The sequence below is a fragment of the Mandrillus leucophaeus genome, unplaced genomic scaffold (assembly GCF_000951045.1).
Source record: "Mandrillus leucophaeus isolate KB7577 unplaced genomic scaffold, Mleu.le_1.0 Scaffold1720, whole genome shotgun sequence".
Classification (NCBI taxonomy): domain Eukaryota; kingdom Metazoa; phylum Chordata; class Mammalia; order Primates; family Cercopithecidae; genus Mandrillus; species Mandrillus leucophaeus.
In genome coordinates, this window is record NW_012101722.1 from 174,788 (window position 1) to 193,577 (window position 18,790).

Consider the following 18,790-nt stretch of genomic DNA (forward strand, 5'->3'; position numbering starts at 1 on the left):
TTTCCTACTGTGATCTAGCCCCACAGACAAATAAGCGGACACTTAACACATCTCTTTCCTGGGCACATAACCTTGAATCTCCCTCTCTGCTTCTATAGTCACGCCTTCTTGCTCTCACCCCCACAGAAAACACCTGCCTTTCCTTCTTTTGGAAAAGACACTGGTCTTTACTTTTTCTCATTTTAACCATTTTTCTTCCTCTTACTCCAATTTTTATTAATCCTTGCACCACTTCTTACCCACTAACAATACTGTCTGCTCTCATTTCCATTAATTCTCCTATGACGTCTCAATATCACAATAAATCTCCGAACCTTTCTTCCTGACTTATCCTTTACCTTTGGTCCTAGTTACAACTCTTTGCAATAGGAAAAAGTCATTTGATGTCTCTGGGTCTGTTTGCTCCTCTGTAAAATAAAGGCATTACATGAGATTATTTCTAAAGATACTTTCAGCTTTAACTTCTGATCCAACTGATTCTGCGTTTAGCTCTTCAGTGATTTTTCATGTGTGGCAAGTTCCATTTCATTTCTTATTTCCTAATTCACTTTCAAATCTCTCCTTTCATTACTTTCTTATCATTTCCAAAGTCTTAACCACATTTTTCATCATTATTTCTTACACCAAGCCAAGTGGTTTTTACCACACCTTAATGATGGTCAAAAGAGAGTGTTTTGCGTTGTGTTTTAGATTTTTTTCCTAATGCTGGCAAGCAGAATGATAGAGGGATAATGTTTCAAGTCTGAAGGAAAACAACCTCATTTGGACATTCTTTCACCATGAATGAAATCTTCTTATGATTACCTTTGAGGAATCCGTGATTGAAAAGTTTTGTTAAACACCAGTGACAAGCAGCTACTGGCATAATATCTGCTTTGATTTTCTCAGACACACTCTAAGTTTTCATGCTCACTTCTCTGTGGTCCCTCACCTCTGACTTCCTTTGTCATGTAACTGCCAATTTTGATCGGTTAATTGACAGAGGAAGGGTGACAAGAAAAAAGAAACAATTTAGCTCAGTGGATTGGCCCCTTTACAAATAAGGAAACACAGTTTGTCCTAGATTTCAGACTAAGCTGATAACATTTTAAAAATCCTGTACAGAAAGGTCTTTTTAAATGTTTTTATTTACCAAAAGTTTTGGGTGATTTTGAAATACATTAGACATCCCATTCATTGAGGAAAGGGTGATTTATTCCAAAACATTCTTTAAGAGTCCTAAAATGATTTTGTCTATCAGAGCAGAAGGAAAAAAGGGAAAAATCCACCTGAGAAAAGATCTTTGTATCATGGAAATTATGAAGCTAGATTAGACATTAAAGAAATTCACACACACACATAGTTTAAAATTCCATTTTTAAGATTAAATTTTCATGACACATTATGACTGTAAATGAGTTACTTGAATACCAATTATTACCTCTAGTTATTTTTAGCAAGGGAGCTGGACTTCACTTTACTTAATGCTAGCTTATAAATTTAACTTCGTAAAATTATACGGGAAATGCGTCCTGGCTGGCTGCCTCTGCCCAAAGCAAATGTCATCTCCCCTAAGTGCCCCAATTATATCTCCCTGTCCTCTGAGCTCCACTGAAACTTACCTTGTATCCTTCTTGTCCCCCACACCTTCTAAATAAGAGTCTCTTGCATCTATCAATATGTGTTTGTGGAAGAAAGGAAGGTGCAGAAAAATAAATGCACATCATAGTTTAATTAAGAAAGTAAGGGCTTTGAATCAAATCTAGCTTTGTATCTCACTGCATCTATTTATTCATTGTGTGACAACAGACAGTTGATTTAACCCCTCTGAGCCTTAGTTTCCCATCTTTATCATGGAGATAATGAGACCTTCTTCATTGGATATTGTGAAGATTAAACTGGATATGATTATAAATCACCTTGCACATAGAGGCTCTCAATTGAAAAAAACACGTCTCTTTTTTCTATTCTAGCATATCATTCATGGTCCAACCCTGCATTGCAGTTGTTGAATGCAGGTCTGTTTCTAGGCAGCACACTTTTGAAGGCAACGTTGTTCATCTCTGTATTTCCTGTAGAACCTAGGGTGATGAGCTGCATAGTCTGGAGGCACAGGAACTGCATATTATACTAAATTGAGGGCTGAGCCAGGATGGCCGAGGCTGTGAAGCAATTATCCATGGATTTGGTCGTTTGGGCTCTTTCGGTAGTATAGGTCCTCTCATGAACTCCCACTCTGGTCTTAAAACAGCCCATCATGTTTTTAAATTAGCTTGCACAAAATACAACTACTTTCCTAGATTCTTTGGCAACTGATCAGAACACTATTCTGTGTCTCGCTACGGAAACTCCTGCAGGCATATCGACCATACCCTTAGAAAGACAAAACTGAATGCACTACATGGTGCTGGGAAAACAAGTTGTGTTGAAAACAGCACTAAGTCAAATAGACTATTAACTCTAGCTTGCCCTTGACTGGTCATGAGACCTTGGGCTAGCTACCTATGCCCATTAAGGGTCAATTTAACTTCTTGATATCACAACTATAAAAAACAAGGGTATTTTTTGCTTTGTTTGGCAGTTTTGAGGGAAAACAACAACAACAACAACAAATGAGAGATAATTCTACTTTGGTTGTTACACAGGGTTGTTGGGTAGAGAAGGAAGGTGATGTCTTGGAATAGACTTTAACAACTGTGAGGCAGGATAAAAATGAAGTCCTGAAAGCCATCATTTTTTGACCACAGTGAGCTCTTCTTTTGTAACGGTTCAGGCTTCTAACCTTATTTCTTCCTTTGGCAACTGACCAGCTCACGCACACACACTAGTGATGAAATCCACATAGTTCCATATCTTTTCCTCTGTATGGCCAAGAGTTTCAGTGCAACAGGAAAGTGCTGTCATGGATCCATCGTGCAACACATGCAGTGCTGTAAAGCAAAGGCCTCATCTGCCCGCAGGCAGCAGGAACTGCACTCATTACCCTTCTGTCTTATGTACAGCCTAACTGCTTCGTGCCTCTTCTCATGTGTGAGTCACAGCTTTCTTGTAGAGTATTTCAAAAATACAGCCCCAAAACAAAGCATAATCGAAAGTCATCCCAGATGAAAGTGGTTGGCTTGGGGGAAGTCACACAGTCCTTTCAGTTTAGGTAGAATCCTTGTTTCTAGGTCATTTTACCAACATCACCCCAGGCTCCTTAGGGAAATCAGGAGGGGGCAGAAGCAGGCTGACCAGCTACAGACTACACACAGAAGAACGAACCTTCCCAAATTTCTGGAAAAAATCTTCTTGTGCACGGGCCAAAGCCTCTTCATCAATGTAGACAGCTGGCCTCTTGGCCATGAGGAAATACTGCACCTTCCTCAGATTCCAGCCCATCACGTACTGGAACCAGCCGCAGACAGCCGCGGTGGAGCGGCCCACCCCAGCGTTGCAGTGCACATACACGATGTGTCCCTTCTCCAGCAGCGCATGCAGCAAGCACACTGCCTGGGGCAGCATCTGCACTCGACCTGCGGTGGGGAAAGCACAGCACACATGTGAATAATAAACCACCAGATACCGCCACTGAGATCTCCTCCACAGCCTGAAATCACAGGGATGCACATGGCCAGGCAGGGATAAGAGACTTTGCTTTCTTCCTGCATTGTGAAGGAAAAGGTGAGATCATTTTACAACCTGATAATAGTAAAGTGGAAAGAGCATTCCAGAGGGAGAGGCCCTCTCTAATCCTTCCCTGGGTATTGCTACTCCTTTGGGTGACTTCGCCATCCATGCAAATATCCCTCCAAAGAAAAGTGACCTATCACCTGTCATCAGAATGCACTTTCACATCAAAAGTGTTTGCAGATGGTCAGAATTTTAGAGGATTAAAAAAAAAAAAAAAGTTGTCAGGTCTGGCCACCTGAATTACAGTGAATCCAAAAGTATCTTCCAGCTAAATGTAAAACACAGAAGTGGCCCATAATAATTAAAGGAATCAATCTGTTCATTCAACATATGCTCATTTTCATTTGTTTGATGGAATGGTTAACATTATTTGATACAGATGGGATAACCAATTGTTCATTTATTCCCTCAAGATACGATGAATGCTAAAACTGATTTAATTTCTGTTTTCAGGAAATTATATAATTATATAATTTGGGGTTTATAGCTATTACCATTTCAAGGTTACCATTATGATTATTAGATTATTCAAATGTCTTCTTATCACGCCAGGAGAGGACACGCTATGCCCTGCTGAGGCCTGGTAGACTCTGCTCCGCTCTCTCATCCCGTGGGACAGAGAGGTGTACCACAGTCACTTCTTAGAGCTCCTGGATGCCTGAAGTTTCTCCTGCTCACAGGTTCTCAGTACAGAGATATTTTGTAAGTTCGTTTTTTTTGTTTGTTTTTTTTTTTTCAGGGGGTGGTCAATGTAAATTATTTCAAAGGGAAAGGAAGAGGGAAATGAGAGTGTCCTGGGTTACAGCTCTATGCTCATGACTTGGCATTCTCTAGCTACAGGAACACAGTGGCCCCAAAGGATACTCTGATGGTCACATACAAGAGCCCTGTGTGGCCTTCACATTGCTATCCTTATTGGATGACCAAAGAGATGGGAACAACCGTCCCTCAAAAGATTTCACCTGGGGATCTGCCGTGAGGCCTAGAATTCTCCCATGACAGCAACTCCCCTAAGTTTATATTTCCCTCTTTAGATGTCCTTTGGTGAAATACAAGTGCCCCTGAAGGAGCCAACACAACACACTGAGATGAGGCATCAGCACCTGAGAAGGACAGAGTTTACCAAGGACCACAATGTGGCTTGAAGGCCTCTCACTGGCCATTCCATCTAGCCAGGCATCTACCTCAGCTTCAGGCTCATCAAGCTCTGAGAAGGGGCAGAGTTCACATGGAAGCCAGGATAATATTCTTATCTTGTTGCTGGAGCTCTGTTAACCCCCTAGTGAAGAGATCTAACACTGCACGCTCCACACAGCAGTTTAGAATGTACCTGGAATGCCTTCAGGCAGGAAGGACACAGGTTCGGTTTTTTGAGCTCCATCCCTCTCTCACCTGTTGCCATACATTGTTGTTCCCTGCCTGGTCCCCGAAGGCATTTGTATTAGAGAGTTACCAGCTTCTATGTATATCTGATTCCTCACAGTCCAAACTGAACCATGAACTTTAACTCATCTAAACCTCCACACCTGATTCCAGGACACTCTGAGATGACAGTGAGGTAGGCCTGCCACTCATGGTGCCCTCCTAGAGGTACTAAAATATCACTGGAGATGCAACAGGATGGTGAGAGCATCATGTGTGACAGTGAGATGTCTCAGTATGTCTCAGGGAGAGCACTGCATGGCGGATCCACCATTTGCGCTGGGGGATCAGAGGAGCAAAACCTCCGATGTATGATGGATCAGCCCTGCTGAGAAGGGAGAGGCCTGCTCCACTGCGGGGCTTCTGTTCTGCTGAGGGTATGAGAAGTTCACTCCTGGGAAAGCTGGGTGGGAGGAGAACTCTGCTGCTCAAGCTGGAAGCATGGGTTCTTCCTGCTCCTGCCACAGTTAGCATCACCTGACAAGCTCCCTGCGGTGGTTGTCTCTAGATACTACGTGCCTTGGCAGGAAACAAAGAAGAATCATTTAATGTAGGTTCAGGCTTTCCTCAGATGCCCAGTATGTGAATAGCCCACAGTGGTCATCAGCAGAAGGAGCTGCTGGACTCAGAGTCCCAGCCCCTCGCACTCAGCGCATACAGCATCAGTGTAACTGGCTTGCAAACAAGATTTTCCCTGGTGCCAGTCAAGATCCCTTCCCCAGACCTGTTCTCTGGCCAGAGGTTTCCCTAGGGTGGGTCTGCACCAAATATTGCAAATGATGCAATACATTTCCCTTTTCATTTTATCTGTAAAAGATTCTTCAAGAGGTATGTACATAGTTTAGACGTTAAAAAGTGACATGTGTTAGTTTGAGGTTCTGTGATCTCAGGCACATACTCCTGAAAGGTATATGTCAGCAAACATCGAAGCTCGCAAGGCTCCCAGCTTCACACAGATTTCAGCATCGGGCACAGCCATCAGTGATCTTCTCCCAGAATCACTCAATCATTGCACTGAAGGATGAACAAACATTTAATAAACATAGAGAATAAATAAATAAATAAGAAGGGTATCAGAGGCCGAGCATGGTGGCTTATGCCTGTAATTCCAGCACTTTGGGAGGCCAAGGTGAGCGGATTGCCTGAGGTCAGGAGTTCAAGAGCAGTCTGGCCAACATGGTGAAACTTTGTTTCTACTAAAATTAAAAAAAAAAAATATCCAGGATTGGTGGTATATGCCTGTAATCCAGCTACTCAGCAGGCTGAGGCAGGGGAATTGCTTGAACCAGGGAGGGGGAGGTTGCAGTGAGCTACGATCATGTCACTGCACACCAGCCTGGGGGAGAGACTGAGACTCCATCTAAAAAAGAAGGGTACCAGAGAAGTAGGTGGTCCAGGGTGCCCACTCATCTCAGCCTGGCCACAGCTGGAGGCCTGGTTTATTTTGATCTCTTGTGACTGCAAATCACCCTCTTTGGTTGATGGTAGATAACATTTATTGAGCCCTTTCTACCTTCCCAGCACTGTCGTTAACATTTTACACGTGCTAGCTCATTTACAACCACCTCTTAACAACTATGGGGTCAGCACTATTGTGATCTTCAATTTATATATTAATAAATTGAGCACAGACATTTGCCCAAGGTTATTCCCTAAGTGGCCACTCAAACTCAGCTAGCGTGACTGAAGCCGCAGGTCTTAACCACTGTACTGTGGTCCTTCCCTAATCCACCTGGTTAATGGTACTTGTTGGCCCCCATCTTGTCAATCTGGATTCTCAGTCAGTCCCTCTGCACTCACTTACCAGCCCATGCTGGTGGTCTTACCCTGGGTAGGAATAATGTCCTCCCTGGAGATTAACACCTCTGCCCCACCCTAGAGGAGCCCTCTCAAGAGGACCATCTCTCTCTGCTTGAAACCTATTCTAGGAAGTCTAACCTAATATGTGACCCACCAAGGAATAGAAAGAGGGTTCCCAGGAGGGTCATCTTGATGTGCCCAGCTCAGCAGAGCCAGTGTCAACCAGAGCAGCTATAGATAGGTTCCACGTAGAATTTAATTTGATGTTGCCATTCTTAAAAACAATAAAACCTCAAGACAGAAATCCAGTTCTTTTAATGTAAAATATTCCAAACTTTAAATGTTGACAACTAAGTTGAAAACTGTAAACCCTTTGCAGATCAAACAAGACATTCTACCCTCTGTGTTTCTGACTCTGTAATTTAATACAGGCCCTGGTTCTCAATAGATGCTCCATACACACTCATTAAGTCCATGAATAAACACAAGACTAGAAAAACAACAATAAAAACCTATTTGATCTGAGACACTACTAAGCACTTCTAACCTAACTTGTGGTTCACACCTGCTCCAGGCTAATCTGACTCTGGACTGATTAAAAGCTCTCTGAAAGCACTACTGAGCCAGTCAAGGTTGTGAGGGAGGGAGAGGTAGAGCATTTGGGCAGGTAAGTCAAGTAGCCTGAGGCATTAGGGCCTGAGATAAAAGAGAGGGTCAAAAGGCCCTAAAGATAAGCTTTATCTAAGGTTGATCCTGAAAGAAATCCACAGCTTTCAGCCTTTCTCTCTCTCTCTCTCTCTCTCTCTCTCTCTCTCTCTCTCTCTCACACACACACACACACACACACACACACACACACACTCTTTCCTTTCTTACTCCAGGAGCAGATATATGATGAATATATTATTTGGGGGGCATATCTTTTTTCCATCTTTGAAGTGTAATATAGATAGGATCCACGTTATCTATAACATCCTTTGGTAGAAACTTAAAGACTTGGAACTAATCCTATAGTTCCAACATTGTGATTTTCAAAGCCCTTTCTTATCAATTATCTTATTCTACTGTTATAGCCCTGTAAGGTGGAAAATACTATCTTCATTTTCTTAATGCATGAACTAGCCTGCTGATATCCTCCCAGCTACCTGGTGGTGACAAGGCTTACGCCCAGGTGTCTTGGCTCCAAGGTTAGCATTTCTATGCAATGGGAGAGCTGAATTCAGTGTGTTGAGCAAGGGAAAAGAAGTCAGACTTTGACAACAGAGGGGTAGCTGAGGACTTCATGAAGCCTATGAACTCATTTGGGAGGCAAGGGTAGACATTTGTTATAAATAGCGCTGCAGTGACAAAGGTCAAAACACAACCTGAATACTTTCTATGCAAAGAAAATTTTAATGAGATCTGTTTCATTTTGTTTTGTTCAGGTGAGTTAGATTTGGCAGGTTTTCATTCCCTAGGTGAAAGACACAAACCAAAATGTTTATAAAAGATTAAAAAAAGAGAGAGAAATCTACACCACCCTTCCATATACGACAAAGTGCACAAGTGTAAGGATCGATCACACGATTGATTGTAACAGGTCTGTGACAACCAGCAGTGACAGTCAAGCCTAACAAACTGTCTTCTTTCTCAGACTTCAACTGACAGCATTATGCTGCAACTCAAAACACTTCCAAGTGGGTTTTTCTCTAGAGTTCTAAAAATATTCAGCTGATTAATCTATGTGTTCATTGGGCTAACACTGTGAGCCACAGAGATCGGTCTATTGATAAAAAGTTCCCCTCCCACTCAAAAGTGGTTGTTAACCCTTGGATTACCCACCCCCGACCCCGGTTAAGCCAAGACATAGAAATCCATTAGTCGGTCTTACAGCTGGGCCTTTATCTAAAGTGGAAGCTTGCATTTTGCAGCTCAAATGCCACAGCACTGTCTCAGCCTGAAAGAAGTTCTGCTGCTGCACTAGCAGTTAGGACTGTGACCTGCTGACCCACTGACCGCAAAAAAGGTGTGAATATAATGACAATGGGTCCTTGGGGATATAGTTTTCCCTCAGGCTTCCGCAGAGTCCCAAACTATCAAGCAAATTACCGATTTGTCAGCAGAGCCTTCAAGTAATCAGTGTGTGGGTTGGGATGGGATGGCAGGGGATACGTGGCACAGTTGGCAGCCCAACTTCTCCTAGCCTCATCTCACATCATTCTCCAATGGGATAACGATGCTGTCAAATCAGATTCAGAGATGCTAACATCAAAATGCATTCTGGAAGCTACAGTTCTACAAATCCTAACTATCTTCTCTGTTTTGAAACCAGGAAAACCAGCTGGACAAGGTGAATATCACCTAGATGCAACCAATGTGCATCTTTGCAAATGAAGTTTTTCTTTTTTTCTTAATTGAAGAAGGGCAGAGCTCTTACAGCTAAATCATGCTTCCTTACATCAGGTTACCAAGAGGAATAAACAGACTGTCATCAGCGCTCTCCACCTTCAGGAACAAAAATACCCATCCCCAAGGATAATTCAGCTCAGACACAGACCAACAAAGGGGCCCAGCCTGGCCAGGAGGACCACCTGAGATCCATAAAGGCCTCAGGTGGGCAAGGCCCAGGAATGTAGGTTTCCTGTGGTCCTCATGGCCTTCTATCTTGCAGACCATTCACTCTTGGGGAGACAAGCTACTTCCTTTGAAATTTGCAGGCTCTGCCTAACTCCAGATGATCGTGAACATAAGGGGTTGAAATTGCGTGGGTCTGAAGCACCTGCCTGAAGCGTTTGTGTAAGAATGCAGGGAGAAGCTTCAAAGCTGGTAAAGTTGCTCTCTGGAGCAATGTTTTGGGTCCGACTGACAGCCTTGAAATTCCGAATGGGCCTCTTTTAGTTCTATGACATGGGTAATAACTTTTCATACCTTAGCCTCTTCGTCTGCAAAACGGAGGCAGCTACAATATCTGCCTGGAGTCTTATATGAGAATTAAATAAGCTAATTCTTGTAAATTGCTTAGGAGAGTGTTTTGTACATAATATACATTTGGGGGAAGAGGGCTAAAGATAGAAATGTCTCTAAGCTGGATATCACTGTCCTTTACCCAGTAGAGGAGGTCACAAAACTCCTTAGCCTCTCCCATTTCCAAAGCTCTCTGCTGCCCCCTGCTGACAGCTGCTTGATACTATCGGTGTAACTGGGTTCTCTCCTCCCGACTGTAGTTATCTCCATTCCTTTTCGACAAGTACCCTATTCTACAACCGGGCTAAAATCCGTATCATTCCTCTAAAATTCCATGTTTCTGTGCCATCGCCTGTGCTGCTGCTTCCCCCTAGCATGGCCTTTCTCCCTCCACATCTATCTATCAAAGCCATGCCCACCTCAAGTGCCATGGCATTCATGCAGCCTCCCTTTGTCGCTCCCCAGAATGTGCTCTTCCTATGCACAACCCTCCTCCAGCACGGTCCTCACTCCTCTCTTACCTGTTCCTCTCTGTGCTGTAATTAGTGTTGAACCCGTATTACTGCACAATTGCTTCTTCCTACAGCGTCTAAAGTCCTTTTCGTCCCTCAAATCCTGCAGGATCATCTTTCCTCATTCTCTGATCCAAGCCACATTGGTCTTTCAGTTTTTGCAACGCTCTGTGCTCTCTCCTGTCACAAGGATTCTTCTAAGCTGCTGCTTCTGCCTGGGACACTCTCTCCACTTACTCTTCCTTCAGACAACCTCAGATCTTAGTCCAAACACTACTTTCCAAGAAAACCCTCTTTGATCCCCCTTCCTTGGCCTGATTACCTGTACATAATCTCATAGCAATACCTATGTATTTTTCTAACAAAAAAATTCATCATAGTTTTAAACCTCTATAACATTTGTCATCCCTACAGGACAATGCGCTCCGTGGGGGCAGAAGTTGTGCCTGTCTTTCTTTACTGCTGTATTCCTAGCTACCAGCAAAATGCTGCATACCCAGTACATACACAATAAATATGTGTTGAATGAATAAACAAAGAAGTCACATTAAACAGCATCTTAGCCACAGTGTCAAAACATATGTATCATATATATTAAATCTAAAATCATATTCTATTTCTACCATTCATTTTTAAGATATTAAATTATAGATGATAGACAGATAGATAGATAGATAGATAGATAGATAGACAGACAGACAGACAGACAGCAAGCAAGCAAGGGTTTCTCTGAAACACAGCAAGGAGGCAGAACAGTTCTGATCCTTACCTTCGGTGCTCATATCTGGTGTTGGCATCCAGATGTAGGCCAAGCCTTCTTCCCTATATAGTTTAATCATAGTGTCTGGAGTCATGGGCTCTGGGTAGCGGTTACAGCCTGAGGAATTCTGTACAATATCCCATTCAGTCTGGAAATTCATTACAGCTGTAATCCCCAGTTCACGCTTCAGTTTGATGGTTACATGTTCCACTTGACGAGGGCAGCTACCCAGCCAGATATTTGGTAGAATTCTAATGAGAACATATGGAGTCAACTATTACTAGTGTTGTTCTGATTTGAGGTTTAAGGAGCTGCATAAAAATATGTAGTATTAAAATATAACTAACTTTTAAGTCTGGCACAGGAAAAGCTAGATATTATAGAATATAAGCACCAATGTTATTATTGAAAGAAAAAGTACTGGTGATGCTGCTTTGGGGAAAGCAAGTAATCCAATTAACTAGAACACCAGGAAATGGACATCTGCAAACCAAATCAAGCAATATATTAAAATAAGTCTACCAAGATGTACTTATTCCATGAACGCATATATGGCTCCACATGATAAAAATCCATCAACAGACTTCAAATACTAACAAATTAAAGTTGAAAATTCCTGTAATTATATAAATAAATTCTGAAAAACAAATTTCAGCAGGCATTCTGGTTTAAAAGTCTACATAAAAATTTCAAATAGTATGAGACTTTCAAAATACGCTACAGAGCAGAAGCTAACAAACAACAGACTTCTTTTAAATAAAATTAGAATCAACATTCATTCTATTAGTACCTAGCATTGTTCTATAGGTTTCATCTAATGCTACAAGGTAAGAAAGGGAAATAGCAACATAATTTCCTTTTGGAAATTCTCATTGAGGTTTATTATAGAAAAAAAAATAATGAAATGAAAATGTTAAAAACTCAGAAAAATTTTAGTAACCCTTTAGACAAGAACCCAAGGAGAAAAAAATAAAATAAAGTGTTTATCCAGCCGGATGCAGTGGCTCACGCCTGTAATCCCAGCACTTTGGGAGGCCAAGGCAGGCGGATCACCTGAGGTTAGGAATTTTAGACCAGCCTGGCCGATTCAACTAAAAATATAAAAATTAGCTGGGCGTGCTGGTGGGCACCTGTAATCCCAGCTACTCGGGAGGCTGAGGCAGGAGAATAGCTTGAACCCGGGAGGTAGAGGTTGCAGTGAGCCGAGATCACACCACTGCACTCCAGCCTGGGCGACACAGCAAGACTGTCTCAAATTAAATAAATAAATAAATAAATACAAATAAAAATAAAAGATTTTGTTAACATATTTAGTAATAATTGTCTGATGTTAGGCCAAGTTATTTATCAGCTCTAACCTGTTGGTGTGCTCATCTTTAGAATGGGTCTAAAAATAACAAATAAAAATCTTGTAAGGAATAAATACAATTAAATAATACATCTGAATTGGACTGAAACCAGTGGAAGCACAGTAAATGCAAGTGGATTTTATGTCTAGTTACAGTGATTTACTTATTTTTGTAATTTACTTTGCATTGCATTGTAAAGATTATTCGGTTAATTTTTCATTGTTTCCTATATTCATTTGAATGCTGCAGAATAGAAAATACCCTATTTTTGCTTTTTTCCTTTTGGTGGTTGTTTTCATTGTTGATGTTAACAGGAGAAGCCAATTACTAATCCTCTAATGTGGTCATGACCCATAATCAATGACAATTATCTCAGAAGATCTGGCACTATCTGTCTAAAGCCTGAGCCCTGCTTCCCCTACAGAAGAGGATAAACTGTTTTTTTCCTGCTTGTGTTCTTGTCTAAAGGGTTATTAGGAATTTCCTTGTGGAAATCCTTATCGAGGATTATTATGGGAAAAAAATGATAAAAGAAAAGTTAGACATTGTAAAAGACCTAATGGTGATGGAAAGACGGACATGAAATCCAAGGCTTTCATCTTATCCCTGGCCCCAGATAATTCTTAGATACTCCACTGGACCCAGTGGACTGAGAGAAAGTCCTTGAGCAAGGATACTCACAGGGTGCCCAAGAGTCGTGCTTCACCAGGACGTGGAGAGCTGAGTATTCAGGGGGAAAATTCACACTCACTTGGTGATTGCCCCTTCCCTCTGGCTGCTGAGTGAGACCTGCCTCTATCTAGATTTCCCATCCCTCCTTCCAGATCTTTTAAAGATCCCTTACCCACGGACCTGCTGGATGCCTAGCGAGATGATAGTGCTGGGCTCCCATATATATACTTTGGGGTTGAACTGAGCACACTAAAGCTCCTAAGCTGGAAAAGAGGGAAGTGGACACTTCCATTATATAACCAAGATATAGGAACTATTATAAGATAGTAATGAATTTTTTTTTTACTGGCAAAATTTTAAAGAGGACTGGTAAAATATTAAAGAGAATATTCTTGACAGGCAAGCTAAAATCCAAATAGCACTCAGCATTTTCTTGAATATTGCATTCTGTGAGTGGGCACTAGTTAGTATTTAGCTAGTCAGTAAATGCCACAACAAAATGGCGGACTGATTTTTCACACAAGGTTACATAAAGGCTCCAGAATAGTTCATAGAGATACACAAAGGGTAAATTAGGACATTTGAGCCTGCAATATAAGAAATCAGAGTCAGCATATTCCAAACCAGTCAGTCTATAGAGTCACATGGTGTTGCTAAAAGAGGTGTTATTCTAACATCTCCTTCAGCCCTGGCCTTCAAATGTTTTTAAGGTGATAGGGAAACTCAGAACTAGTCAAAGATAAACAGGCTCAAAGCTGGTAGCTTAACACATATATTTCACACATAACATTTCTGATGGAAATAGGCCCTTAAAATATACATCCAGATATGGTGGAAGTCAGAGTCCATATTTAAGAAATGAGTATGAAATAATTTCTGATATTTTAAAACAAGATGTTCTAAACCTAAGAGACAGATAACTAAAGATAAACTCTGAAAACAAACACTATATTGAAAGATAGAAAAGTAAGGTTATAAAGTGATTTGTACTGAATCTTATATGGGATGCACAGACAGAGACTGGGCCTGTTGGAAACAAACACATCAATGGCTTCTGCTTAATCAGACGGCTAAAGTGCCCTTCATATGCATCCTACTTCAGTTTGTTTTCCAAAAGTAGGTGATATATTTCCAGTTACAGGATTCACTGGGGGTAACAAGATGCATGATATGCTTTCTAAAAAGTAAACTTTTACTTATTAATTCAAAAGAGGATAATTTGATACCATTTAAAATTCATTTTTAATCATCTCATCTCAGTTTTAGTCTTCTCTTGGTATCAATGTTATTTTAAGCAACTTTTAAAATCAGGATTTTTAGGGTGAAAAGAAGCCTCTTGAAATATGAGATTAGAGAATAAAAATTCTCTATAAGTGTAGTTTTAATGCAAGACATACCAAAATTCAAAGATATAATGGAACAAAAGTTATAGCTTACAATTATATCATAAAACTTCCAGAGACTTGTTTCATAAGTAATCAATCATGAACTCAGAGATTTCTGGCAGCTCCACTATAGACTATTTGGAAAGATAAAGAGATGCTAACTGAACCAAAAGGGTATTGACACTCAGTCAGCTCAGGACAGAAGTTCCCAAACCTGACTATACATTCAAGTCACATGAGGTACTTTTATAAAAACATCTATTACCAGGATCCACCTCAGAGATACTTATAGTGAGGCTTGGGAGTTAGGCCTATAATTCTGTAGCTTATTTGATTTTTGGTCTGTTTAGAAATTAACCAGATTACATATGCAGAAGATTCCAGAACCACCTTGGACCACCAGTCCAAGGTCACCATATGCATGTAAGGGAAGCTTAATATATAGAGCCCAATACCTTTTTTTAATATCAGTAAAAAATATGGAGATGAGAAAAAATGGGCTTCCTCAGTCTGACATATCTACAAATTAAGGTAAGTTCTTATCTTTATCTAAAAAATAGTGTCAAGACTACAAATAATTACTAGATAGTGAGGAGTGAGAAATCATTTGTTATGAGAGACAATGTATATCCATGTGTTCAATGCACAGTACCTTCTAACTGGGCAAAACTAAATCTACTTCTGAGTCATGACAAATATTTAATATAGTCCTATGCATAAGAATGTACTTTTATAGAAAAAAATTATTAACTAGGGTTTTGACTATTTCTACTGTGCTATAAGCAGATTATATAATAAATAAAATCTACCCAAGTAATATTACAACTTAGGTAAAGACCAGGGGAAAGAGCAGATGGCTGAAATTATGGAACCTTATTTTCTTGGACTGCAAATCAAAATCAATTTAATTCATTTGAGTGAATCTGGATTTGTGGTTCCAGGTAATCATATCATAATACTACAATATTTGTTTAACCTATCAGTCTTGGGCCTGTGGTCCAACAGCTACTGAAGCGTATGCATCAGAGGCTCAGCTGTCAGTGAAAGGAAGCCCCACTGGCAATAATGAATACATCAGGCAGAATGAGCATCCAAGCACTTTGTAAAAATCACCACAGGGTATCGACAGGAGAAGTGGGTGTCTAAAAGACAAAAGGTATTAGGAGACAAGTCCATTCTACATACTTCACATTAGAGCTTCCATCACTAATGGCCATGAGAAATGGCAGAATAACCTTTTCCTAAAGGTGAAAATTAGCATTATTTTGTATCCATAGAAAGAAAAAAAGATGAGGAAAACCACAGGAATAATGGAATCAGTTTTTGTTTATTTATCACACCTAAAAATCCCAACTGTTGAATTGCAGTGCCCTCTTCCTAGCCATACAAACGAGCACCATTTCAAAAAATAGAGAAAATTGATTTTGCTGAAGCTCTTAACACAACCCAGCTAAGAATTTAAAAGGAAAGAAAAAAAAAAAGCACATTTCCTAAGTTGGAAAATTGTGCTGCATTTATCTTATTTAATATTTTATGGGCAATTCAATGAGAAATTAAAATGTGATCTGGCTTTTAACCATAAGTCCTATAATTTAGATCTCATTAGTGGGAAAGCAAGAGAAACATTAAAATCAACTTCTGGTAAGCTCCAGGCTCAGTAGCACATACAGCTCCTTCTGCTGAAAATTTATCCTCTAGCATCCAGTGTTAAGTTATTAATGCCAAACCTCTACCCCAAAAGGGTACTTATAATAGGCTCCAGTTAAGGCTGAATAACTGCTCAAAGACAAATTCCAATTAAGAAAGTGATACTAATTAGCTTCTTTATTAAAACACAGTTTTATTATAGTTTTCTTATGAGTCATAGACTCATATAGAGTAAAAGTTAATTCCGTAAGTCTAGTTCATTTCTTACATTTTGGGGATATACTATGTAGTTTACAGCCATATGAAAACAAATAATTTTTGACACAATGCTCTTTTATTTTGCATATGATAAAATGCCATATCATTAAATTAATTATAAAGGCCTATTACAGATTGACTTGTGTCCCCCTCCCCAAACTCCTATGTTAAAGTCCTAACCCTTAGGAACTGAGAATGTGACTATATTTGGAGACAGGGTCTCTACAGAGGTGATCAAGTAAAACTGAGGTAATTAGAGTAAGCACTGACTCGAATGACTAGTGTACTTATAAGAGGGGGGTTTGAACACAGACACAGAGGGAAGACAATGTGAAGATACAGGGAGAATATGGCTTCAAACAGATGCTGCCACTCAGCCCTTAGAAAGAGTCAACCCTGTGGACACCTTGATCTCAGATTTTCAGCCTCCAGAACTGTGAAATAATAAGCATCTATTGTTTAAGCCACACTGTCTGTGGCACTTTGTTAAAGGAGACTTAGCAATAAAGTCTAAACATTCAGACTTAAAATAGATTCATTCAATCATCCAGACTCTTTTCAAATATCCATACACCAGACGTCCTTAAAGCATTATAATAGATCTGTTTCCCCATTCGTCCTGAGGTTTGGAATTCTTGCAAATACAATTAGCATTTGATGGTAGTTCCCAAATGCTGTCTTTACACAATACTATCCTTCTTCCTTCCTTCACTGATGTCCTTCCGTCTATCACCTGAGCACCTCCCACATGGGGGAAAAGATCACTAGACCTTGATTAAAATGACTGAAATATGTGGGCCCCTTCTTGATCTAACGATTTGGTACTGGAGTTCTGGGGTATCTAGTTTTAATAAACGTGGTATAGTCCTGGGTCCTCTTACATGACTCTCAGAGAATGAACCTTAATGGAGAATCACTTTAATGTAAAAGCAGTCTCTCAAACTCACAACTTCATAAGACTGAGTCAAAGAGAGTTTGGCCTTCTTGTTTTTGAGCATATATAGCCCTGAAACTTGATTTAGATGTCATATCAACAGATTATAATTGTAAATAAGGCAAGTAGCACCCTTTGTTTCCTTAAAGTCAATTATGAGGCAGCACAGAGATTGAGGCAAATAATCAGGCTACGACTTGGTTACCTTGATACAGATTTAAACAAAATGTGCCTTGAAAATAGACTAGTGGTTTGTTAATGTTGTTTCCAATGCTGAGCATTCTTTGAAATGTTAAAAAGCCATATTTAATTTTTTTCTACTTAGTGAATTTGAAAGGACTTGTTTAAAATCAATCCCTTGCATATTGAATTAGGAAGCACAAAAGACCAAGGAATAAAAAATTAAATATGTGACCTTTTTTCTATTTGTTTTAAAGTAATTCTGTTGATTCAACAAATGTGAAATGATGGCCTACTTTTTGCCAGTAATTCAACAACCAATAGTGAGCAACAGTAAGCAAGGCAAAGTATCCCTTTGTTTGAGCCTGCATTCTTTGAGGAAAACAGGCAACAAACAAATACATTTGCCAAATGTATACATTAGATAGAATTAATTTGTAATGTGCTTTTAAGGACACAAACATGTAATTAAAATAGAGAATTACAGGGGAAGGAGACTTTAGATAAGACAGGAAGGTGCTCTCTGAAAATGTGACATTAAAACAGATCTGACATCAGAAGAGGCAGATACCCAAAGTCCTTAAAGCAAGAGTCAGGTATACTTTAGGAACTGTGAGAAACCTAGGGACACGGAGTGTGGTGAACAAGGAAGAATATGGAATGAGATAAATATAAAATGACCAGGCAATGCCTTATTTATGCTAGGGAATTTATATACTAATATAAAAGCAATGAAAAACCAATGAAGGGTTTTTAAGTAGAAGAGTGACATGGACTTAGAGCTTTTAAATGGTGACTGTGGCTGTCATATGCAACTTTGATTGGGCAGCGGGTATAGCAGACACTAGAGAGGAAGAGGGAAGACCTTTGGGATGGTGATGGCTCAGAATACAGTTAGTGGTACAGATAGAGAGAAGTGGTAAGTTCAAGATGTACTTTAGCAGTAGAACCAACAGAACTTGCACATTAATTGGATGAAATAGTTGAGGAAAAGAGAAGATTTAAACATAATCCCAAGGTTACTAAAGCAATATTATAATCTAAATTTTCTAAATCAGGTCTACTCTCAATAAAACTAATATCTACAAGGTTCTTTACTATATATTTTTACAAGACTCAGAGTTCATCAACATTTTATTTATTAGGCATCATGTTAATGGCCTGCATATGGCCCAAAACTTGATAATCTCATGCTATTCAATTCCTTTTGTTTTCCCTCAAATCTTTATTTTTATTATGGAAATGTTAGTAAAATAGAGTTTGATTGAAGTAAAAAC

The 18,790-nt window shown here is 39.9% G+C and overlaps 1 protein-coding gene across 1 annotated transcript; it reads right to left on the reverse strand.

The window, feature by feature from the left end:
- Nucleotides 1-1,108: 1,108 nt before the first annotated feature.
- EPM2A (epilepsy, progressive myoclonus type 2A, Lafora disease (laforin)) lies at nucleotides 1,109-11,675 on the reverse strand. Its single transcript, XM_011977064.1, has 2 exons — nucleotides 11,098-11,675; nucleotides 1,109-3,494 (listed from the first exon to the last, which is right to left on the reverse strand). Exons 1-2 carry the CDS (start codon nucleotides 11,246-11,248, stop codon nucleotides 3,217-3,219), a joined length of 429 nt encoding a protein of 142 aa, XP_011832454.1. The 5' UTR covers nucleotides 11,249-11,675; the 3' UTR covers nucleotides 1,109-3,216.
- Between the last annotated feature and the right edge of the window lie 7,115 nt (nucleotides 11,676-18,790).